The 25,852-nt window shown below is 45.6% G+C and overlaps 1 protein-coding gene across 5 annotated transcripts in view; it reads right to left on the minus strand.

Moving 5' to 3' along the window:
* Window positions 1–25,852, minus strand: part of zfyve26 (zinc finger, FYVE domain containing 26) — a 192,303-nt gene that overhangs the window by 134,269 nt on the left and 32,182 nt on the right. For 4 of the 5 annotated variants that reach the window (XR_011936542.1, XM_072485117.1, XM_072485104.1 and 1 more), the window contains exons 7-17: window positions 18,930–19,094; window positions 15,964–16,052; window positions 14,628–14,791; window positions 13,795–13,986; window positions 12,182–12,868; window positions 11,105–11,197; window positions 10,771–10,836; window positions 5,318–5,472; window positions 4,419–4,611; window positions 3,888–4,151; window positions 501–620 (exon numbers count right to left, since the gene is read on the minus strand). Coding sequence is in view for 4 of the 5 variants with exons in the window: in XM_072485117.1 (XP_072341218.1) it covers window positions 501–620; window positions 3,888–4,151; window positions 4,419–4,611; window positions 5,318–5,472; window positions 10,771–10,836; window positions 11,105–11,197; window positions 12,182–12,868; window positions 13,795–13,986; window positions 14,628–14,791; window positions 15,964–16,052; window positions 18,930–19,094 (2,188 nt within the window). In the remaining variant the exon portion in view is untranslated. The remainder of the gene's footprint in view (window positions 1–500; window positions 621–3,887; window positions 4,152–4,418; window positions 4,612–5,317; window positions 5,473–10,770; window positions 10,837–11,104; window positions 11,198–12,181; window positions 12,869–13,794; window positions 13,987–14,627; window positions 14,792–15,963; window positions 16,053–18,929; window positions 19,095–25,852) is intronic. The other variant, XM_072485111.1, reaches the window with a different exon arrangement.

The raw sequence follows: 25,852 nt of genomic DNA on the forward strand, positions 1-25,852 counted from the left end.
ATTGTCTCCAAGTGACAAGCTGGCCAAACTTCAGGGACGGAAGATGCTTCCACTGTGCTATTTCCAGAAATTTACAGTAAAGTACAATGCAGTTCTCCAGCAACTCATTTGTTAAATATACTGAGCCACAGAAACTAGAATTGTCTTGGTTTGCGCCAAACTAGTCAACTTTGGTTGGGGAAGCTGTATGTCGTGCCTCTCTGGATAAGGGAGAAAGGGATTCCCACTCTTGATTGCGATCCAGCAACACCTACTGGAATGGTGCAAATATTGAAGATGCCCTCAGGCTTGGTTCCACCATTCCCACACCTTAAATAATCCTTCAACATGCACAGTCAAGGCTCATTCATCAAGATGATCACTTGGGTCAGGTCGTGTACGGCAAATGGAGTCTGTTGATCCATGACCTGGTAAGAGTTAATGTTGCAGAGAGGAAAGGCAGAAGGAAAAAAAGTTATAGCCGATTTCCATAATCTTAGAAGCAAGGAAGGTTACCGTACTGGCTTTGGTTGGTCCATGTGAACTATGGGAATAGTTCAGGATCTTGCTCATTCGTTGAAGGATTGTAGAAAAACCTTGAATTCCATCAGGGTGACGACAAACAGATTCAAGCTTTCTGCCTGTAGGACATACAATGTATAGTTGTATCAATGGATTGGACAGGTATTTACTGATTTTTTAATTTTTTTAAATGGTGCATGTTAGTAGGAGCTCTGTCACACTGCAGTATCCATTTTCATTTGTCAAGGTGATTATTTTTTTTTTTTTTAAAAAGATGAAGGTTAAAACTGAACTCAATGTATAATTTAAACAATTACATTCACTTCTATACATCTCGTCATTCAAAATGCTGCAGGGTAGCCTAATAAAATGCAGATCCCCTCTGACTTGAGATGAGGGCTGCTTTAAAAACTATTGCATGGTGAGTTTCAATCTCAATACACAAAGTTTGACATACTGCCTGATAAAATTTAAGTACTTCCTTCAACCAATAGCAACATTATTCCGTCACTTTCACAAAACCAAATTTATTCACAAGCTCGTCAAAACAATATACTGGATTTTTTACATGGAATTTTGGCATTTAAGAACAAAGAACAAAGAAAATTACAGCACAGGAACAGGCCCTTCGGCCCTCCCAGCCTGCGCCGTCCTTTATCTAAACCTGTCGCCTATTTTCCAAGGATCTACTTCCCTCTGTTCCCCACCCATTCATATATCTGTCTAGATGCATCTTAAATGATGCTATCATGCCTGCCTCTACCACCTCCGCTGGCAAAGCGTTCCAGGCACCCACCACCCTCTGCGTAAAAAACCTTCCACGCACATCTCCCTTAAACTTTCCCCCTCTCACCTTGAAATCGTGACCCCTTGTAATTGACACCCCCACTCTTGGAAAAAGCTTGTTGCTATCCACCCTGTCCATATCTCATAATTTTGTAGACCACAATCAGGTCCCCCCTCAACCTCAGTCTTTCCAACGAAAACAATCCCAATCTACTCAACCTTTCTTCATAGCTAGCACCCTCCATACCAGGCAACATCCTGGTCAACCTCCTCTGCACCCTCTCTAAAGCATCGACATCCTTCTGGTAATGTGGCGACCAGAACTGCACGCAGTATTCCAACTGTGGCCTAACCAAAGTCCTATACAACTGTAACATGACCAGCCGACTCTTGTACACAATACCCCGTCCGATGAAGGCAAACATGCTGTATGCCTTCTTGACCACTCTATCGACCTGTGTTGCCACCTTCAGGGTACAATGGACCTGAACTCCCAGATCTCTCTGTACATCAATTTTCCCCAGGACTCTTCCATTGACCGTATAATCCGCTCTTGAATTGGATCTTCCAAAATGCATCACCTTGCATATGCCTGGATTGAATTCCATCTGCCGTTTCTCTGCCCAACTCTCCAGTCTATCTATATTTTGCTGTATTCTCTGACAGTCCTCCTCCCTATCTGCAACTCCATCAATCTTAGTATCATCTGCAAACTTGCTAATCAGACCACCTATACCTTCGTCCAGATCATTTATGTGCATCACAAACAACTGTAGTCAGAGCACGGATCTCTGTGGAACACCACTAGTCACCCGTCTCCATTTTGAGACACTCCTTTCCACCACTACTCTGTCTCCTGTTGTCCAGCCAGTTCTTTATCCATCTAGTTAGTACACCCTGAACCCCATGCGACTTCACTTTTTCCATCAACCTGCCATGGGAAACTTTATCAAACGAGTTACTGAAGTCTATGTATATGACATCTACAGCCCTTCCCTCATCAATTAACTTTGTCACTTCCTCAAAGAATTCTATTAGGTTTGTAAGACATGATCTTCCCTGCACAAAACCATGTTGCCTATCACTGATAAGTCTATTTTCTTCCAAATGTGAATAGATCCTATCCCTCAGTATCTTCTCCAACAGTTTGCCGACCACTGACGTCAAGCTCACAGGTTGAGAATTCCCTGGATTATCCCTGCTACCCTTCTTAAACAAAGGGATAACATTAGCAATTCTCCAGTCCTCCGGGACCTCACCCGTGCTCAAGGATGCTGCAAAGATATCTGTTAAGGCCCCAGCTATTTCGTCTCTCGCTTCCCTCAGTAACCTCGGATAGATCCCATCCGGACATGGGGATTTGTCCACCTTAATGCCTTTTAGAATACACCAAACTACCCCTTCCTTATGCCGACTTGACCTAGAGTATTTAAACATCCATCCCTAGCCTCAACATCCGTCATGTCCCTCTCCTTGTGAATACCGAGGCAAAGTACTCATTAAGAATCTCACCCATTTCCTGACTACACGCATAAATTCCCTCTTTTGTCTTTGAGTGGGCCAATCCTTTCTCTAGTTACCCTCTTGCTCCTTATATACGAATAAAAGGCTTTGGGATTTTCCTTAGCCCTGTTAGCCAAAGATATTTCATGACCCCTTTTAGCCCTCTTTATTGCGAGTTTGAGATTTGTCCTACTTTCCCGATATTCCTCCAAAGCTTCATCAGTTTTAAGTCGCCTAGATCTTATGTATGCCTCCTTTTTCATCTTAGCTAGTCTCACAATTCCACCCGTCATCCTTGGTTCCCTAATCTTGCCATTTCGATCCCTCATTTTCACAGGGACATGTCTGTCCTGCACTCTAATCAACCTTTCCTTCAACATGCTGAATTCAACAAGCTTTATTGCTGAAGGAATAGATAATAAGAGTAGGGAGGTGTTGCTGCAAATGTAAATAGCATTAGTGAGACTGCATCTGCAGTATTGTGTATACTTTTGGTCCCTTTACTCAAGGAGGGATGTAGCTGCATTGGAGGCAGTTCGAAGGAGGTTCACTGGATTCCAGAAGTGAGGGGTGTGTCTTATGAAGTGGGACTGAGTAGTTTAGGCTTATACTCTCTCCAGTTTAGATGAACAAGAAGAGATTTAAATGAGTTTTACATGATAAAGGGGATTGACAAGTAAATGTAGAAAGAACGTTTCCTCTTGTAGGGCAATCTGGAATGAGAGGTCATAGTTCTAGGATAAGGGGTAGCAGATTTAAAACAGAGATGAGGAAAAATGACTTCTCTCAAAGGGTCGTGAATATGTGGAATCACTACCTCAAGAGTGCGGTGAATGCTGAAGCATTGAGTAAATTTGAGGAGAGAGACAGATTTTTAATTAGTAATGGGTTGAAGGATTATGGAGAACGGGAAGGAAAGTGGAGTTGAGGCCAAGATGAAATCAGCCTTGATTGTATTAAATGGCGGAGTGAGCTTGAGGGGCTGAATTGTCTACTCTTGCTCCCAGTTCTTATGTCCTTATACATGACTGGTTTAAACTTTCCTTCGCAATGCGTTTGTGAAGCATTGTTTCAATTCAAGAAACCATTTCTCCTACCTTTGGCCTCAAAAGTAGCCATCAGTCTCCTTTCTGCAGTCTCCAGGAGTTGTTTACAAGTTTTCCACAATTGGCACTGGGTACATGCAAGGTCAAAGACAGCCATGGAGGGACTGCTGAGATCCTCCAGAATCTCATGGAGAGGATTGGTTGGTTCAATTTGTACTTTACTCTTCCAGAAGTCCTCCAGCAATGCTGAGTTGGCAACCTCAGATGAATTAATCAGCTTCTCAACGACATCAGAAATGGAATAAAACACCATACCTATATAGGGAGAAGGTATTAGGATGAACATTACTGTTGGCCAAACGTCATGTCAACCAACATTGTAATATATGTGGCGGGTTGACTCAACTAGCAAGCTGAGAAAGGATACTTCCCAAGAAAGGAAAGAATATTTTCTCATGTTTTGCAAAGAAAACTAAAACCTTTTGAAATGGTTTTGTAAATTTAAAATTAAAGAATAAGTTATTCAAAGTGTTAATAGCTCAGGTGTTCAAAATCATATTCCTCAAAGAACCTGATAGCTACCTGCTGCTGCAGCATCGCCAATTGCTTGAAGGGTGAATTTCCCAACACTTAATTTGCGACTTGTGTTGTCGCCACCTTTGTTCTCCATTTTCTGTTCTACTTTGGCAAGTTCGTTGATTACCTGTTGGTATCGTTCCATAAAGATCAGTTCACCATAGCAGTAAGAAGACTGCAACTCAAACATCAACACCACCTGCCGAGAGAGAAAAATACAATTCAGTTAATCACTTTCTACTAAACAGTGAAATGTGACACATATGGTACAACATTCACATCTATAAACTAGGGAGAAATCAGTTAAATTAAAACCCAGCAACCTACTGCATTGTGCTGCTAGTAATGTTATAGTAAATTCATTATATACTCCAATTTGTTAAACTTTTTTTGACAAGTCAATCCGTAGTATTTTACAGGGGGTGAAGACCAAGATCATTTAAATCACTTATTCGGATGGTTCCCAATGCAGGGCAATTTCCCATCTGAAGTTTGCACTTCCCGGGCAATTGCTGTGTAATCCTTACCTGGAAACCTCTGGTGGGAGGGAAGGGGGTTCCGCAGTATACCTTTGTGGTACCCCCCAGTTACGCTGCTCTGGAACTCAGACATTATGGTTCAATAATAGAATTGGTTATGCCAATACAATCCTTCCTTGAAGAAAAGTGTGCCTGAATGACTCAAGCCTGGTACAGAAGTGACCACAATGTTAATAGTGCTACTGTGAAATTATCACTTTAGTTAGCCCATAAAATGAATATTATTTTTCCCCCAAGATGAAAGGAGAAAGGTTGAGTATCAGAATGGCCCATTTTCTGTCCATGCTTTAATTACTTCCTTCTTTGCAAACTCTAGCTCATGGTCAAGAGATGGATATTAATTTATCATCCAGGAGTTCAGCTTACCTGTCGTGCTTGGGCATAGTTTCCTCTCAGGATGCAGGAAATGAGAAGAGACTCTGGTGGAGCCAACATCATGGAAAGTAGAGGATTACACCTGGGAACCGGAGACTTAAATCCCTGTTCATTTGTTACAGCCAGATTTACGACACTCCCACCATCTGTAGAGATTAATGTCGATAAGCACAACTGACATGCAATCTCAGGACATGCAGAGATCTCACTCTCATTGCACAGTCTAATGGCTACATTTCTGGTGGGTTAAGAGTGAAGAATAGAGTGGTATTAGGCTGTGTCCTAGCCCCACTTTGCTTGGGATCTTCTTCGTCATACTTCGGACTTTAGCCGTCCTTGCAGATGGAGGTTTACCTGCACATTCGGTCAGTCAGCAAACTATACAATATATCAAGACTGAAAGCAAGACAAAAAAAGTGTGACCTGATCAAGGAACCATCTACATTGATGATGCTGCGCTCGTTACCCACAGGGAAACTCAGCTACCAAGACTCATATACAGTCTCTACCATGCCTTTAACATGTTCTCCCTGACTCATCAAGAAAACCAAGTTATTGCATCTCTGCTCCTGATTACACTAAAAATCACCGCACTGCAATCCTGCTGCCTCAGGTCAATGGTGACAGGCAATCCGTCCCTTGCTGCAGAACTCGATACGTGCATAGGGAATACATTGGGTTGATTCACAAAACCCAATGGAATATCAAGCTGAACCTTCGGACCAAACTAATTATTTATGAGGCCTGTATTCTCAGCACTTTGTTGTATACATGTGAAATATTGATACGTGTGAAATATATATATGTTTTGTTTGTTTTTATTCTCCTCCTTTTTCACATTTTCTCCCACATTTACACCCATCAACAATAAACATTAATCAGCAAGATATGTCAATCCCCATAATAACAACGATCCCATCTGCCCACCAACCCCCAAACCTCAACCCGCATGTTTACATAAACAAATGACAAAAAGGAATCAGGGATTACTTGTAGTCACCCTTAATCTACACAGCTCCCCACCCCCCACCCTCACCAACGCCATCCAGCCTCTGAGAAAGTACCGTACATGATACCCCAGAGTTCTCCCCCCCCCCCCAAAGTCTCCAGCTCCTCCCGTCCACTGCCTCTTGTAAAACTCCTCCTCCCAACCTCGGTTCCTTCCCCCCCAACTTTCCACCCCGGCTAGACCGCTCGGACCCTGTTCTGCCAGGCTCCGATGGCCGTAGCCCCTCCCCCCACCTCACTCCTGTTCACTGGCTGGCTTAAACCGGCCAGCATGGAGGCCCCCGCCTGGGTCCCTTTCCCCCTTGCCTGGCCCAGGAAAGCCCAAAGATCCCCTTTTAGCACACAAACCCCGCATATCCACCTACACCCCAAAGAGCCCTCATTTCGAGTGAAAGTCTCGTCCCTTCCCTTGTCCAAATATATACAACATTGGCTCCTTTAGCCTCTACACCCGAGCACAGTGATACAAAAAAGAAGAAAATACAGTCATGAGGTTACATCGGCACATGGCCATTCCTCAATTTGTCAGTTCTGCCACAGTCCTTCTGTCTTTGCAAACTCCTCCGCTGCTTCCGCCATTCCAAAATAAAAGTCCCTGAGCTTATAAGTCACCCTCAGCTTCACTGGATATACAATGCCGCACTGCACCTTGCTAATGTACAGTGCCCTCTTCACCCGGATGAAGGCAGCCCGCCTCCTCGCCAGCTCCACCGTAAAGTCCTGGTATACACGTATACCAGCTCCAGCCCACTGCACCACCCGCTTCTGCTTGGCCCAGCTCAGGACCTTCTCCTTCACACTGTACCTACGGCAGCACAGAGTCGCTGCCCTTGGCGGCTCACTCGCCTTTGGTACAGGCCTCCACGACCGATGAGCCCGATCCAGTTCATATCAGGAGGGATCCTCTCCCCCTCCCCCAATAGTTTTGCCAGCATCGCGGCAAAATACTCAGTCGGCTTCGGTCCTTCAACTCCTTCGGGCAGCCCCACAATCCTCAAATTCTGTCGCCTGGATCTGTTTTCCAGGTCTTCCATTTTTCCTCGCAGATCCTTGTTAGTGTCCATCACCTTCCGCATCTCTTTCCCCATCGAGGCAAGTTGATCGCCGTGCTGCAATAACGTCTCCTCCACTTCCTTCAGCGCCTCCCCTTGCTCTCGCACCTCCACCACTGCACTCGCCACCGCCGTCATCACCAGGGAAACCGCCTCCTCCACCAGCGCACTCAAAATCTCCCTCATCTCCTTCCTCACCGTCTCCATGCATTTCACAATCTGCGCCAACTGCTTTTCGAATTCCGCAGCCATCACCTTAGTTATTCCTTCAGCCGTAAGCACTGCGGCCTCCCCTGGTGTTCCAGCCTCCATTTTCTTAGCTGACCCCGCGGTGACCTATCCATTCCCCAACGTACTTTCAGCCGCTTTTTTGCTGTTTTTTGACATCCTTCTTCTCTGTGCGCTGTCTCCCGACTTTTACTGCCGTCGCTGGCCCTAGGACCGGGCTTTAATCCTCGACAATGCCGTTCCCGAACGGGGGCCCTCCACCGCGCGGCTGCCTCCCGCCCGCCGTCACCGGAAGTCCCGAAAATAAGTCAACTTTGACTCGATGATGCTGCTAGCCTGTCCGTAGAGACGGGAAGTAGTTTCCGCTGGAGCAGATGCCCAAGACAATAGTTGCCCTCAAAACATTCCGATGATAGGTTTTACTCTGATGTAGCTCTGCAGCCGGAGATGGAATTGGCTGCTCGGTCCTGCCTCCGATACGTGTGAAATATTGATAACTAACAGCTATCAAGAAAATATACTCAACCATCCGCATCTTTGCCGGCTGTGGGTAGATTCTGCCAGGACAAAATCACAACTGTGATAGTCCTCTCAAAGGCAGAGCGCCCAAGTCTGTTACCATTCATCAAACAAATGCAGCTTCTTGGCTCGGACATATCCGCAGGATGGAAGATGGGCCACGCAACCAAGCTTTCTGCATGATGAAGTAGCCCATCCAGACGACCAGCAGAATGTCCAAGACTCCACTTTTTTTTTAAACTTTAAAAAAAAAATCTTTGACATTTCCCATTTTTATAAGCAGTTGTATATATACACATCACATTTTTCTCGCCCGCGCCAATTTCCTTTATTATACAGAGAGGTTTAGTTTGTCCTTCGTTTAACAGACCCTATGTGCATTTTGTTGCCCTCTGGATCGGGCTATGGTTCCTCCCCCTTCCCTGATGCCCCCCCCCCCCCCCACCTTCCTCCCCCCCCCCCCCCCACCTTCCTCCCCCCATCCCCTGATGCCCCCCCCTCCCCAGGGTACCCTACTGTCTCTTTGCGGAGGAAGTGTTTAATTTGGAGGTGTCTCATTTCCTGTCCTTTTGCTAGCCTCCACTTTCTCGTCAGTTCGTCTAGTGTCGCCAGTCTGTGCCCTACGTAGAAGTCCCCGACAGTCAATGTGCCCCCGTCCCGCCTCCATCTTTTGAAGGCGGTATCCAGCACGGCTGGGGGGAATCTGTGATTGCCGCATATGGGAGCCATGGGGGACATTTTGGCTATCCCGAAGTGTTTTCTCAGCTGGGTCCACTTTCTCAGCGTGGCTGCTACCACCGGGCCCGTTGTGTATCTTGTTGAGGTGGATGGGAGTGCTGCTGTGGCCAGAGCCCGGAGGGTCGTTCCTTTACAGGATGCCTCCTCCATTTGTACCCAATCTGTGTCGGGTTTTTGTACTATTGGAGGTTTGGCAAGGCCAAACCCCCTTTGATTTTCCTTTTTTGCAATGTCTGTTTGGGAAATCTCGGGTTCTTACCCCCCCCCCCCCCCCCCACACACACACACACACACAAACGCCATGATTAGACTGTCTACGTTTTGGAAAAAGGCCTTGGGGATGAAGATCGGAATGGATCTAAACAGGAAGAGGAACCTTGGCAGTACGTTAATCTTGATTGTCTGCACTCTCCCCACCAGGGAGTGAGCCCCACCTTTGAAGGTCTCTTCTTACTTCCTCCACTAGGCTGGTCAGGTTCCACTTGTGGATCTGTGTCCAGTCTCTGGCTATCTGGATTCCCAGGTAGCGGAATCTGTTCTGGGCTGTTTTGAACGGGAGCTCCTCCAGCTCTCTCCCTCTCCCGTTTGGGTTCACTGGGAATGCCTCGCTTTTGCCCAGGTTAAGTTTATATCCCGAGAAGGTTCCAAACTCTTTCAGTATTTGTAGTATTGCCTTCAGTCCCCCCTGTGGCTTTGATACATAGAGGAGCAGGTCATCTGCATAGAGTGAGACTCTGTGCTCTCTGTCTCCTCTCCGGATTCCCTTCCAGCTTTTCGCATCTTGGAGGGCTATCGCCAGGGGTTTGATTGCTAGCGCGAACAAGAGTGGGGACAGGGGGCAGCCCTGTCTTGTTCCTCTCTGCAGCTGAAAGTATTCAGAGCTGGTGGGAGCTTTGTACAGGAGCCTCACCCAGGCGGTGAACCCTGCTCCGAGCCCAAACCGTTCCAGTACCTCGGGAAGGTATTTCCATTCGACTTTGTCGAAGGCCTTTTCTGCGTCCAGAGAGACAATCATCTCTGGTGTTCCAAGACTCCACTTCAAGGATGCTTGCAAATGTGACATGAGGGCCATAAACCAACTATCGCCCTTGGGAGTCACTAGCTGACAGGGGAGGTAAATAGCGACACCGCCTTATGGGCCTGTGTGCACCACCACGATAACCAGTGCCTACAGCAGCATGGCAGCAGGCACCAACACCAAAAAACCCATAACATCACATGGCAGCTTCATGTGGCAGAACCTGCCTCTCAAAGATTGCCCTTCACAGCCATCAAAGGTACACCATAAGACCAACCACCACCTAAGAAATTATTTGCTATGCACCCACCGTCTTCCATAGATAGGATGGTGATAACAGGACTCAAGACATATTAAATTAAAAAAAAAAAAAATTGCGAGTTCCCAATTACTTTTTTCCAATTAAGGGGCAATTTAGCGTGGCCAATTCTCCTACCCTGCACATCTTTGGGCTGTGGGGGCAAAACTGCCGCAAACACGGGGAGAATGTGCAAATTCCACACGGACAGCGACCCAGAGCTGGGGTCAAACCTGGGGCCTCGGCGCCGTGAGGCAGCTGTGCTAACCACTGTTCCGCCATGCTGCCCCACCATTTTTGTCTTCAACTTTGCTAAAAGATACTCTGAGGACTCCCTGGTAAAAAAAAGATATTAAACAACAACTTAATTACACCAGTTGGCAGTGCAAATCCACAGGACCCCCGCATCTCTTAATGCCATGAGACAACCTGCATGTCTCAAGAAAGAATTACACAACAAACCCAATGTGATCTGTTGCCAACTTAGTTGGATGAAAAAGGGGATGGTCACATCCAAGCCAGCTGAATGTGCACGTCCTTTCTGTGCAATCCTCAAAATTATTTTGGGTAATAATCGACATACCTGAGGTGCTGGTACTTAGATCTCCGCTCACGCTCTCCACTGTCAAGTGTGAACTGGCTCGATGCTCTGTTGAGACAGGAAATAAATGGTGGAAATTGTGGTGAGAAAGAAACAAAACCATAGCAACTGGCCACGTCAATGGTATAAGGGGCCAGGGGAGACCAAGAGTTTGTTGGACAAGCAACAAGAAAGAATGGACAAACATGAGCTATCAGGAGGTAGTGAGGGCAGCTTACAACAGAAGTGACAGAGGCAGCATTACATTCAACCCTCAACAAGAGGAAGGCAATTGGGGAAAAAGCAAGGGGGGGGGGAAAGAAATTGCGTTTCTTACCCATCCTGTTTCTTCGTCCTCTGCTTCTCCTCTTTAGCGTGGAGTGCTTTGACCGAGGTGGATGCTTTTTAGTGAAGCAAGGCAAGTCACCTTCTACAGACCAAAAAAAAAGATTGTTACTGTTCATCACAACTCATGATAGAGAGGCAGCAGAACAACTTGATTTATATACCACATTTAACATTGTTATCTGACCCGAGTGTAACACATTCCAGGAACCAGAGGTTAAAATACATGAAACAAGTAATTTATTAATATCATAGAAACAAGACAGATTATATTGTTCCCTTCGTTTCCAGAACCCATTAGCTTGTGGCGAAGTATGGTTCCAAAGGAACTTGGGAGACTGTCAATGTCATTACATGCTGTGAAATCATATGTATACAATCTCAGTCCAACTTAGCCTTCAACTGACATCTTCACATTATCCCTTTTCAGCAAGTCACTAAATAGCAATCAGGATCTGAAGCCCTGACCGGTTTTCTATTTTTGCCCTCCCTAAACCAGGGTTCTCTATGCTAACTGAGGGTCCATAATGCTTCTGTAACCGAGAAACTATTTAAGCCCAGACTGGATACTGAGTTTGGGACTCTCCTGCCCTTTAAGGCTCAACCCTGCCACCCTTTCCACCTTTGCCCCCAAATGCTCAATAAAAAGTATGTTTTCATTCCTTTATCAATAGTGAGTTTTCCTGCTCCAAAGTTAGCATCTTGCGTTAAAAATGTGTACAGGTATTTCCGCTTATCATCATAAATCATTGCCATCACATGTATCCTTATACAGATCGGAATAGTAATAGTGTAAAGGAATGTTCAAAATGTTTGCCATATAACTTTGTGGATCAATGTCTAACCCAATGGGGAGGATGCTGTGCTGGATCTACTTTCAGGGATTAAAGTGGGGAAAGTTGAACATGTTTCAATGGAAAAGCATTTAAAGTATAGTGATAACATTAGGTTTAGAATAGTCATGGAAAAGAACAAGGAACAATCAGATGCAAAAATACTTCATCTAGAGGTGGGCTCAGACCAATCTTGGGTGTTTCATGCATATATTCAATATTTACAGAAGTCTTACCGGTCGTTTTATTGCTCGTTACTACTTTGTACCTCCACTGGGCTTCACAGGTGTATCTGGAAAGTTGGTTCAATCGGCTGCCAAAAGAGTCTGCACTAACTGAACAATTCAGGCACTCCACGAGCTGCACATCTTCCTGAGGCACATTCCCAGGTGTCCAAGGAATATGGCATTTCATTGCCTCCAGTTGATCCTTTATCATCTCCAGAAATATGTTCATCGTCAACGCATTCACTAAAAAGTCATCCCCATAGTTTGCGCTCATGGTAAAATGCATCAGATTCAGATATTCTAACTGCTCTATTGGATTATTTTCAGCAAACCCGGACAGAATGTTTGTCATCTTCAGCTTCTGCACATAGCCATTATGAAGGACTCCTGAGCTGTTCTGTGCAACTTTTTCTTCCAACACAGTGAAGTGTTCATCATTACCCTCAACTTCAATTGTGGATTCTAAGTGTTCTACAATACTGTCAAACCCCATTCTTGTCTGTATTTGTTCAGTGTCTCCCTCTTCTTCAAGGCAAAACTGTCCTTCATGCCCTGTTTTATTCCCATAGAGATCATTGTAGGACAAGAATAACAACGAGAAGATATTCTCCAACAACTCTAATCGGAAAGGAGCAGGGATCGCATGCAGAAGCTTCTTGCATCTGGATAAATACAACTTGAAAACTGGAGAACCACCTGTTTAAATAAATAAAGTTAACGTGTTATTTCTGAAAATTGTATTTGCTCACAGCTGCTGGCAAAACATTGTCAACATTTTGTAATGTACAAGGAATCCAGCTTGAGCTATTCTCTATTCTGGTTGCTCAGATAGTTACTAAGACATCTTTTGCAGAACTCAGTCACAGGAAAGGACCCACATTTGAAGCTTGATTTCGGCTGTGTTAGTTAATCTCAGCATGGGTTGCAGCACGAGTGATACAACAGGTCGTGGCATCTTCAGCTACAAATGGTAACAATGGTTTGAGAAACGGCAGGCTAAAACTCAATATGGGCTTCCTGCTCATTATCCAGTGACCTCACAGTCCAAGCTCGCTCAAGAATGGTGACTTGGTTAAGGTATCAATCAGCTGCTGGTGCTGACAAACCAAATTCCACAAGTCATAACTTCAAGCAAAAAACACATTGGGGCAGAGGGTTGGAGGTGGTGGAAGAGAGGCAGCTGAATATTTCTCTTGTCTCAGGAGTCATTCTTCCAATTTAAAAAAATGTAATTCTACTCATATATCAGTGGTTAGAATGTAAAAGAAAATTCCATCATCCACAAAATAGGGAATGCAACTTGTTTCAATCTGCTTAAATGTATTTTTTCAAATAAATGACATTGAATTGGAAGATAGTTGCACTTGAACTACAGTACTAAAATATTCTGAATTGAATAAATGCCCAATAAAAGGTGTAAACAGTGCAATGTCAACTTAGCCGAAAGGATTATTTTGTTTAATGGAGATGTTGTTTGAAAAAGAGACTAACCCAACATTCAGACAAATTTAAATAAATGTAATCATTTAAATCCATCCATTTTTTTAAAAAACTACATGGATAAAAGAGACGGCATAATAAAGACTACTTAATTGTTCATTGAACAACCGGGCTTTGTTTACCTTGACTATATAATTGTTCATTTTCAAGTGAAACATCTTTAGCAGCTGCATCCAATGACCAATATGGACAGTCATTACACAAGGATGGCTGATGTGCATTTACACAGAGTGCATATATGGCATACTTGATGGCACATAACGCTTGGTACAATGTCACATTTCGCCTCCGGGTCATGGTCAGAGATCTTGCACCTACAGAACAAAAACAATAAATGCAAAGGAAGAAGTCCCTACATTTTGCATCTGATGAAATATTGGCACTTAAAACATACTGAATAAATAACAATGATCAAATCAAATCTCTGCTGCACTTAAAAAAGCTAATGTCTTGTTTCTGTAAAACACAGGTTCCCATGGATAACAAACTTCAAAGTTCCACAGCCACACCAATCAAATAGGTCATATGCGTCAACTTTGAGCTGTGTACCGGTGCCCCAAGTACCAACAAATTAACTGGTTTATTGAAACTTGAGTCCTCCAATTCCAAAGTTCCTGATTTTAAGATACGTTATATGAGGAGATGACAGTTTTTATGCAGTCAATTTTGTTCATCTCCTCGTGATCAATGCAGCAAGAATGCATAAAACAGACTGAAGTAGAATAAAATTGTCGATCGTAATGAGTCAAGGTAAGAAATTACCATTCATTAGATACAATTCAGTTTCACAAAAGTACAGTAATATTTTACCCTGTTCATGCAAACAATATTGCAACTGGGTTTATCTTCTGAAATCTCTCAGCCCTCTAATATCAGATTTACACACCACATAGTTTTCTAGGTTAATGTCACAGAACTGCCTTTTAACAGCTCAAAATAATTAAAGAAAACTAACAATTGCCATCACCCTTGCCATTAGTGGGTTGCTTCCGAAGGAGGTCAATGACATCTTCCACTTTAAGTGCAGGCAGGTTGGTAAGATGATACAGACTATACAAAGCAGAATGGCAGTCCAGACTGTGTAAATGGCGAACAAAATCCTTCTCAGGAATGCTGCTTCTAAGAGTTTTATTTAAAAAAAAGAGGAACAGGAATCAGAATATACATCCTGGGTTTGTTACGAATCAATACAAAAGGATCAATTTCAACGTTTCACCTGGGCCCTAAAATCGGATTGCTTGCAGTGAGATATGAGCTGTGGCTCCGTTGGTAGCATTCTCGCATGAATCAGAAGGTTCTGGGTTCAAGTTCCACGCCAGGATTGGAGTACAAAAATCAAAGCTGACACTCCAGTGGCACTGTTAGAGGTGTCATTTTTTGGATGAGATGGAGAACAGAGGCCCTTGCTGAAATTCCACCAAAAGAAATTCCAGCCCATACCCAAACTTATCAGCTAAATGTTTCAGCAGAGGATAACAGGAATCTGAATCAATTTCACTTCCCACAGTACAGTACCTATCCCTGAGGCACCAAATATAAAAATAGAGGGCAGGATTCTCCGTGCCGACAGCGAAATCATGTTCGGTGATCGAGCAGAGAATGGATTTCCATGCCGGAATTGGGGCCGGTGCCGGTTTGACGCCGGTCCGCCAAGCTCCACCACCTCCAAACAGGCGTCATCAGCTGGCCCACCCACGATGCTCCGCCCCGATGGGCCGAGTTCCCGATGGCGCGGGCCACGTGTGGGCCCAACCGTGCGGGAACCTGGCGTGACGGCTGCGGCTGTCGGGATCCGTGCCGCTGTCCAGGTGGGGTTTCTGCTAGGGCTGTAGGGATTGGTCGGTGGTAGCCAGGGGGTAGGCTGTGGGGTTGCGGTTAGCGGGTTGGGGTCGCACACGGCTGGCACCATGTTGTACGTCGCGACCGGTGCAGGTCACGCAGGTGCAGGAACCCCAGCCATTCTCCGGCAGGCGTTTCAGTAGACACCAGTGCTAGCCCCTCACCGGTACTGGTGAGGGTTTCACGCCGATTTTTCGGTCGTGAAAGACCACACATGCTCCGCTGGCATCAGCACTTAGTCTCCAAACGGAGAATCCAGCCCAATGTTTTTGCTAACTCAACATAATCTATGAATCAAACATGGGACCTAGAGGATTTATTGGTAAATATTTATTAGCTTTAATTTCTCTGTAATATAACAAGAATTATTTCAATGATGCAAAGCTGGGGATTGTAACAGACAGTATTGGTGAGAATAAAGTATTGGAAAATAATTATATCAATGTGATTACCTGTTATATTTCAAACACCACTCAAGAACCTCGATGTGAGACGACAACCCGCCACAGAACTCTTGGAGTACAGCATCACAACATACCTCCTAAGGGAGGAACACCAAAAGGCACATGAACAGTACTACTTATTTACAAAGCTGTGCTTGTAAGTATAGTTAGTGCTATAAAGCCTCTTGTAAGTAAACCAGTAAGAAAGAAACAGGTTGCAACATTTTGATAAAAGAGGGGTTAGGACTTTGGGAATGGAATTTGTAAATTTTCTTTGCTCAAACTTTCATGGACTTTCTAACTTGCAGAGTCAGCTAAAAGAACTTGATGAGTTCCAACAAAGTTAGACGTAGAGGAAAGAAAAATAATTAACTTGTATTTAAATGGAACCTTTCATGGCCTCAGGTCATCCCAATACACATTACAGCCAATGAAGTATAGTTAGTGTTGAAATACAAGGACACAGCAACTATGATGGACTGTGAAACAATACTGAAAGGAAGGTCAGCAGACAGGCAATGGCAGGCATTCAAGGAATGAATAGTTGAACTCCAAAAGTTCTTTATTCCTATTTGCCGCAAGAGTAGAAAGGGAACTGTGGTCAAACCATGGCTTACAATGGAAATTAGAGGTAGTATTAGATTCAAAGAAGAGACATACAAATTAACAAGAAACAGCAATAGACCTATAGATTTCCCAAAGGCAGACTAAGTGATTGATTAAGAAGGGAAAAATGCAATTTGAAAGTAAACTAGCAGGGAACATAAAAACTTACCGTAAAAGTTTCTATGGGTATGTAAAGAAAAAAAGAATAAAAATTAATGTAGGCCCCTTACAGTCAGAAACGGGGGAATTCGTAACAGGGAACAAAGAAATGGGTGAGGAACTAAATTTGTACTTTGCTTCTATCTTCACAGAGAAAGACATGAATAAAGTACCGGAAGTTCTGAGAAGCACAAGTTTTAGTGAGGAGCTGAAGGAAATTAGTATTAGCAAAGAAATGGTTTGGGGGAAATTAATGGGATTGAAGGCAGACAGATCTCCAGGACTGATAATCTTCATCCCAGAGTACTTATGGAAGTGGTCCTAGGAATAGTAGATCCATTGGTGGTCACTTTCCAAAATTTTTTGGACTCTGGAATGGTTCCTACAGATTGGAGGATAGAAAATGAAACCCTGCTATTCAAAAAGGGAGGTAGAGAGAAAACAGGAAACTATAGACCAGTGAGCCTAATATCGGTAGTCGGGAAGTTGCTGGAGTCCATTATCACTTGCATGGCTGATGCAGTATAATGTGGATAAATGTGAGGTTATCCGCTTCGGTAGCAAAAATAGGAAGGCAGATTATTATTTGAATGGGTGGAAATTGAGAGAGGTGGATACTCAGCTAAACCTTGTGTCCTCGTGCATCAGTCCCTGAAAGTAAGCACGCAGGTACAGCAGGCAGTAAAGAAGACAAATGGTATGTTGGCCTTCATAGTGACAGGATTTAAGTTAATGAATCATAATGAATTGCAGAGCAGGCTCGATGTTTTACTGCAATTGTGAGGCCACATCTAGAGTATTGTGTGCAGTTTTGGTGTCCTTAAGCGAGGATGGATGTTCTTGCTATGGAGTGAGTGCAGCGAAGGTTTACCAGGCTGATTCCTGGGATGGCGGGACTGTCATATGAGGAGAGACTAAGTCGGTTAGGATTATATTCATTGGAGTTTGGAAGAGTAGAAACCTAAATTCTAACAAGATTAGACAGGGTAGATTCAGAAAGAATGTTCCTGATGGTGGAGAGTCCAGAACTAGGAATCATAGTTTGAGGATAAGGGGTAAACCTTTTAGGACTGAGGTGAAAATTCTTCACCCAAAGAGTGGTGAATCTGTGGAACTTGCTACTACAGAAAGTAGTTGAGGCAAAAACATGGTGTAATTTCAAGAAGGAATTAGATATAGCTCTTGGGGCTAAAGGGATCAAGTAATATGGGTGGGGGGGCAAGGGCAGCACAGTGGCGCAGTGGGTTAGCCCTGCTGCCCCATGGCGTCGAGGTCCCAGGTTCGATCCCGGCTCCGGGCCACTGTCCGTGTGGAGTTTGCACATTCTCCCCGTGTTTGCGTGGGTTTCGGCCCCTCAACCCAAAGATGTGCAGGTTGGGTGGATTGGCCTGGCTAAATTGTCCCTTAATTGGAAGAAATTAATTGGATACTCTGAATTTATTTAAAACAAAGAAATATGGGGGGGTGGGGGGAAAGAGGTGGGATCAGGGTATTGAACTTGATGATCAGCCATGATCATAATGAATGGCAGAGCAGGCTCGAAGGGCCTCCTCCTTCTTCTATTTTCTATGTTTCTAATTTACACACAGCAAGTTCGCACAAAGTGCAATGCAACAAATAAACAAATAATCTGGGTTGATCAAAGAAGAAATATTAGCCAGGATAATTAGAGAACTCCCTGGCTCCTCTTCAAAGAGTGCCATTGGGGTCACTTTCATCTACCCAAGAGCATAGAACATTGGTTTTACATATCAACCAAAAAAATGGCACCTCAAACAGGGCAGCACTCCCCTCATAACTGCACTAGAATATTAGTCGTTCAGGTCTCTGGAGAAAGGCTGAATTTAAGAGCTTAGAATCAGAGATGGTAGTTCCACGACTGAATCAAATGCTTCTTAGTCTCTGGCCAATGTGCATCAGATCAACTTCAGCAAAGCGCTCTCTCTCTGACTCCAGTCACTGTAGAGCACCAAATTAATCTACAATTGAGCAATCACGAAGACTGCCCAAATTCATTAAACTTCAGAGCTAAACTAGAGAGCTCATGTCGCAGAGAGATCAAACCCACTGTACCCACCTGTATAGGTGACCATGTTTATTTCACATGCCAATCTTTTTGAACTACTTAGGCTATCACCATTAGCAAATAACCAAAGGTACACTGTGCCTGTGCAACTGAAGTATTTTGCTGCTATCAACGTCATTTATACCTTGCTTTCATGAAGCATGCTCAGCAGAGTTTGAGTTGATTCTAGACTTTGACAGGAAGTCCATCCCAGCAACACCACAAGTCGTGAAAGGGGTTTAAATGTCTTCTTCGTCAATTTGCTTAATGTGCTGTAATCCTCCCGCTTTACTAACTGCAGGGCAGTAATCTACCAAAGTTTAAAAGAAAAGAAAAATGAGCAGTGTACAATCTCTATATGATCACAAATTAACCTGACATTTTATCTTCAAAACCAGTGTTACATCAAAAAGGAAGTTCAATTGACATGTTATGAAGACTGCGCTCCGTGACACTCCTACAAAACTGTATGCGGCTCTTTCATGTCTCTAGAGTAGACATTTAAGAGGGGTGGAGGGCAGGGGCAGTGAGATGTTAATGTTGTGTTGCACCAGTGTCTTTTTTTTTAGAAAATATTTTATTGAAGCATTTGTAACTTTCACAGTTTAACACATTCACATCTCTTAAACAACCGCGCGGGCCGACACATGTAAAAAATGGGAAAAAAAACTACAGAACAACACCCCCTACTCCCCCCGCTCGATTCCCTAGCTGCCCGTAAACTGTATTCTCTGTCCCGTTGTAACATTTCCGTGCCTCCTGTTTTCCTCCCCCGCTCCCATTTTTCCCGCCCACCCCCCCTTACTGCTGACGTTCAATTTTCCTTGAAGTAGTCTATGAACGGCTGCTATCTCAGGGCGAACCCTTGAATTGATTCTCTCAAAGCAAATTTAATTTTCTCCAGACTGAGAAACCCTGCCATATTGCTGACCCACACTCCTGACTTCGGGGGCTCCGAGTCCCTCCATCCCAGCAAAACCCGTCTCCGGGCCACCAGGGAGGAGAAGGCCTGAACATCGGCCTCCCTTCCCCCCTTCATCTTCCAATACCCCAAATATTGCCAATTCTGGACTCGATCCTGGACTCGGAATTAGCCTACCTTCCAGGACCTCCGACATAACGTCCGCAAATCCCTGCCAGAATCCCCTCAATTCCCGACATGCCCCAAACATATGTACATGGTTTCCTACCCCCACACCGCCCACATCTGTCCTCCACCTCCTCAAAGAATCTTCTCATCCGGGCTGCCGTCATATAATAATAATAATTGTTTACTGTCACAAGTAGGCTTCAATGAAGTTGCTGTGAAAAGCCCCTAGTCGCCACATTCCGGCGCCTGTTCGGGGAGGCCGGTGTGGGAATTGAACCCGCGCTACTGGCCTTGTTCTGCATTAGAAGCCAGCTGTTTAGCCCACTGTGCTAAACCAGGCCCTAATGGGCCCTGTGGACCACCTTGAACTGGATCAAGCTAAGTCTGGCACACGACGAGGATGAATTGACTCTCTTCAGGGCTTTTTCCCAAAGCTCGAATTCTATCTCCCCACCCAGCTCCTCTTCCCACTTCCACTCCCTGATAGGGGACCCTTCCCACTCCATTAATTTCTTGTATATCTCAGAGACCCAACCTCTGCTTTTGACATCACCTTATCTTGTAACTCCCTCAGGGGGAGGCGAGGGAAGGCAGGAACCTGCCTCCAGACAAAATCCCGTACCGAAACCTGTTCCCGCCCGGCAACTCAAACTCCTCCTCTTATGCCTCCAAGGTAGGGAAACCCTCCTGAATGAATAGGTCCCCAAATCTCTCAATCCCTGCCTGCCGCCATTCCTCATCGCCCCCATCCACTGCCTCCACACCCCAAGGGCTGCCACCACCACAGGGCTCATAGAGTACCGAGCCGGCAAAAACGGCAGTGGCGCCATCAGTAAGCCCTCCAAACTCGTACCCTTACAGGATGCCACTTCCACTCGCTCCCACACCGACCCCTCCCCCACTAACCACTTCCTGACCATCGATATGTTGGCCGCCCAATAATAGTTAATAAAGCTCGGGAGGGCCAAGCCCCCCTCTCCGCGACCCCGGTCCAGGAGTGCCTTCTTTACTCTCGGGGTTTTACCCATCCACTCAAACCCGATATTGGAGTGTTCATTTTCCTGAAAAAAGCCTTTGGGATAAAAATCGGAAGACATTGAAATAAGAACAGTTTTGGAAGGACTGTCATATTTACCGTCTGGACCCTCCCCGCCAGCGTCAGGGGGAGCATGTCCCATCTGTGAAAATCCCTTCTCATTTGATCCACCGCTTTGCCCAGATTTAACTTATGAAGCTGCCCCCAATCCTTAGCCACTTGAATCCCCAGATATCTAAAACTCCTCTCTGAACGGCACCTCCCCCAGTCTCCTTTCCTGCCCCCGTGCCTGGATCACGAACATCTCGCTCTTTCCCATATTTAACTTATAACCTGAAAGTCGCCCAATTCTCCTAGTATCTCCATGATTTCGGCCATCCCCCCAACCGGATCTGTGACATAGAGCAACAAATCGTCCGCATATAGAGAGACTCTGTGCTCCACCACCCCGCTCCCCGCCTCACTGTCCCCCGCCAGGCATTTGCTGATCTAAGGGCCAGGGCAAACAGTAATGGGGAGAGCGGACATCCCTGTCTTGTCACCCTGCAGAGACTAAAATACTCTGACCGGACCCAAACCTGCCTAAAATGTCCCATAGGTACTTCCACTCCACCCAGTCGAAAGCCTTCTCCCCCATCCATGGCTACTACCACCTCAACAACGCACCCCTCCGCTGGCATCATTATGACATTAAGAAGCCGTCTAATATTGGACGTCAGGTCCAGTCTGATCCTCGCCGATTACCTCCGGGACGCAATCCTCTATTTGAGCAGGCAAGATCTTTGCCAGCAATTTAGCATCAACGTTCAGCAGGGAAATTGGCCTGTACGATCCACAGTTCTCCAGGTCCTTATCTCGCTTCAGGATGAGAGAAATCGATGCCTGAGATAGCGTTGGGGGGAGTACTCCTAGCTCCCAGTAACCCAGAGAACTTTTTATAAACTTCCACTGAATCCATCAGGTCCCGGGGCCTTACCCGATCGTATCGCCCCCAACCCATCTATCACATCCCCGGACCTCCACCAGCTCCTCATCTACCTTCGGGAACTCTAGCCTCTCTAGGAATTGATTCATACCCTCCTCCCCGACTGGGGGTTCCGACTCGTATAACGACTATAAAATTCACGGAACACGTCATTAACCGCCCCGGGTCGATCACTCCCTTCCCTCTCATATCCTTTATTTTCCCTATTTCTCTCGCCGCTTCCTGCTTCCTCAGCTGATGCGCCATCATCCTGCTAGCTTTCTTCCCATATTCATATATTGCCCCTTTTGCCCTCCTCAGCTGTCCCTCCGTCTTACCTGTGGAAAATGGCCCAAATTCCATTTGCAGTCTGACGCTCCCTCAGGAGCTCCTCATTCAGAGACTCCGCATACCTCCTGTCCACCTGTAAGATTTCTCCTACCAATCTGTCCAGCTCCGCCCGCTCAGTTTTCTCCCTATGGGCCCGAATCAAAATAAATTCCCCTCTGATAACTGCCTTCAATGCCTCCCAAGCCACCGCAGGTCTGACACCACAATTGCGGAGTACTCCGTGTCCTCCACCCCTGTTAACAGTGTTTTATCCAGTACAATGAAATCTATCCTGGAGTATACCTTGTGCACATGGGAGTAAAATGAATATTCCTTGCTCTTTGGCCTCCCAAATCTCCACGGATCCACCCCTCCCATGCGCTCCATGAACCCCGGCAATTCGTTCGCCATTGCTGATACTTTCCCTCCCTGACCTAGAACTCAACCGGTCCAGTCTCGGATCCAGGACCGTGTTGAAGTCACCCCCCTCGCCTGTGCGAGTCCAGGTCAGGAATCTTTCCCAGCACCTTCCTAACAAACACGACATCATCCCAGTTTGGGGCATATATATTTATCAGCACCACTGCCATTCCCTCCAGCTTCCCACTGACCATAATAAATCTACACCCCAGGTCTGCTTCTATCCTCCCCACCTCAAATGCCACCCTCTTGTTAATCAGGATGGCCACCCCCTTGTTTTAAATTCCAGTCCCGAATGAAACACCTGTCCGACCCATTCCTTCTTCAAACTGAATTGGTCTCTCAGCTTCAAGTGTGTCTCCTGTAGCATGGCCACATCCGCTTTTAACAGTCTCAGGTGTGCGAACACACGGGCCCTTTTGACCGGCCCATTCAGTCCACGAACATTCCACGCAAGTAGTCTGGTCGGGGGGGGGGCTCTCGCGCCCCCCCCCCCCCCTCCCCTGTCAATCAGTCATGACCTTTCCTAGGCCAGCCCTTAGCCCATGCCCCGCACCTCCCTTGGTCTGCCCTTCGGCAGCTACCGCCCTCTGCTCTCCATCTCCAATCCCCCCAAAGTCCCTTATTCGTCAGCGGTCCCCACCCCATCACCTTCAAACAGAATCAAAACAATAGGAGAGACATAAAACAGGGTAGGAAAAAAATTATGCATACAGAAACTCAACCATCTTTTTTCCAACAGAGGAGAAAAAACATTGCAGCTCAAAACCCTTTTCACTGCAATTCGGCACATACAACAACAAATCAAAATCAAATCAAGCAGAGAAAACCCTTCTCCTCCCGCAAGTCACAACTTAAATTACAGAATTCAACGGTTGAGATTTTTCCAGACAGAGAAAGAAATAACTGCACAAAACTTTTACCCCCCCCCCCCCCACACCCCGCCCCCTTTCTTACAAAAAAACGCACAAGAGCCCTGTGGGTCCGGTCCATCTCCAACAGCTTGGGGAATGAACCTTCCCCCATCAGCTTCTCCAGCATCTTCCCCACCGACATCTGATCCCTCCTTTCCCTCCGGCAGACCGATGATCCGGATATTCTGCCTGCGATAACGATTCTCCAGGTCTTCCACCTTCTCCATCAGCCGTTTCTGCCGCTCTGTAGAATGCCGATTTCCATTGCCATTGCTTTGGACTCGTCCTCTTGTTCCGACACCTGCTCCTGCAGCTTTTTAATCTCCTGTCCCGGAGTCTTCACTTTCTCCACCACCATCCGCTCAATCGAGGCCACTGCCTGGATCAGGTCCTCAGCACACTCCTTGCGATGTTGGGCGAACTTCCCATCCAAGTATTTGACCAACTGGTCCATCGTCCATTGGGCAGATGCAGCCGAACTTCGCCTCGTTGTCAATAAACCCGCTGTATTCGGAGTTTTGTTTCCATCCATCCTTTGATTTCTTCTTTTCCGACTATTTTTTGGGCGCAGTTCCACAAATTGGGGATCGCCTCCTTCTACTCTCACTTCTATCAACTTATGTTGAGAAATTCCTGCAAAAATCCAGCTTAATAGCCGTTGAAAGGCGAGAGCTGCTAAATGTGCGACCGTTCACTCCATGGCCACCACCGGAAGTGTATTGCACCATTGTCAAAATTAGATTAGTGATACTGGCAGTTACCCCTTATGAAAATGACACATGCCCACTTCAAGTATTTACTACCAGTATGAAGCACTCTCTGGTCAAGTATAGTAGAGTGAACATTAATGTAAAGGATTAGTAACGAGGTAATCAGCTATAGGACCACTCTATTTATTCAGGTAGATTCAATCACAAGTTATTTTCTTATTTTTCATGCAATTACAATTACAATTTTATGGATGGACGGACGCACTCAGTTCTGGGTTAAGGTTTGACTTTTTTTCCCACGGGAAGACACAGGCTAGGCCAGCATTTATTGCCCATCCCTAATTGCCCTTCAGAAGGTGGTGGTGAACTGCCTTCTTGAGCTGCTACAGTCCATGTGGTGTAGTTACACCCACAGTGCTGTTAGGGATGGAGTTCCAGGATTTTGACCCAGTGACAATGGAGAAATACAGGTAAATAACTTGCTAGGTCTGGCATGTCGCAATGTAGGTGGTGGTTCAAGAAAGTAAAATCTGCTGAGGATTTAGCATTGTTCGGCCATCTACATAGCCCTAATGTTATTATCCTTGCCATAAAGTCAAAGTGAAACCAGGCCTGGAGAGGTCAAGATGGTGAGTGGCTTGCAGATTTTGCAGATGGTGGTGTTCCCAAGAGACTGCTGCTCTTGTCCTTCTAGGTGACAGAGGTCATGGGTTTGGAAAGTGCTGCTGAAGGAGCCTTGGTGAATTGCTGCAGTGCTTCTTGTCGATGGGACACAATGACTGCGGGTCAGTGTTGGAGGGAATGAATGCTGAACGTGGTAGATGGGATGCCAATCAAGCGGGCTACTTTATCCTGGATAATGTTAAGCTTCTTGAGTGTTGTTGGAGCTGCACTCATCCAAGTATGTGGAGAGTATTCCATCACACTCCTGACTTGTGCCTTGCAGATGGTGGACAGGCTAAAGGGAGCCAGGAGACAAGTTACTCGCTGTAGAATTCCCAGCCTCAGCCTTACCGCTGTGTTTATATGGTTGATCCAGATCAGTTTCTGGTCAATGGATGCTGATAATGCAGGAATAAGTGATGGTAATGCCATTGAACGTCATGAGGAGATTATTTCTTGTTGGAAATGCTCATTGCCTGACACAAATGTTATTTGCCACTTATCAGCCTACAATCCTGGGTGTTGTGCAAATCTTGCTGCATGTCAACATGGGCTACTTCTATTCTTGAATGCAGCTGAACATTGTACAATCTTCCACAAACATACCCACTTCTGACCTTATGATGGAGGAAAAGTCATTGATGAAGCAGCTGAAGATGGCTGGGCCTAGGACGCCAACCTAAGGAACTCCTACAGTGATGTCCTGGGATGGAGATGATTGACCTCCAACATCCACAACCATCTTCCTTCATGCTAAACATCACTCCAACCAGTGGAGAGTTTTCCTCCTGATTCTCATTGACTCCAATTTTGCTAAGCCTCCTTGATGCCACACTCAGTCATGGGATGTGGGCACGCTGTGCCAGCATTTATTGCCCATCCCTCAGGGCATTTAAGAGTCAACCACATTGCTGTGGATCTGGAGTCACATGTAGGCCAGA

The sequence above is a fragment of the Scyliorhinus torazame genome, chromosome 2 (assembly GCF_047496885.1).
Source record: "Scyliorhinus torazame isolate Kashiwa2021f chromosome 2, sScyTor2.1, whole genome shotgun sequence".
In the NCBI taxonomy this organism is placed as follows: Eukaryota; Metazoa; Chordata; class Chondrichthyes; order Carcharhiniformes; family Scyliorhinidae; genus Scyliorhinus; species Scyliorhinus torazame.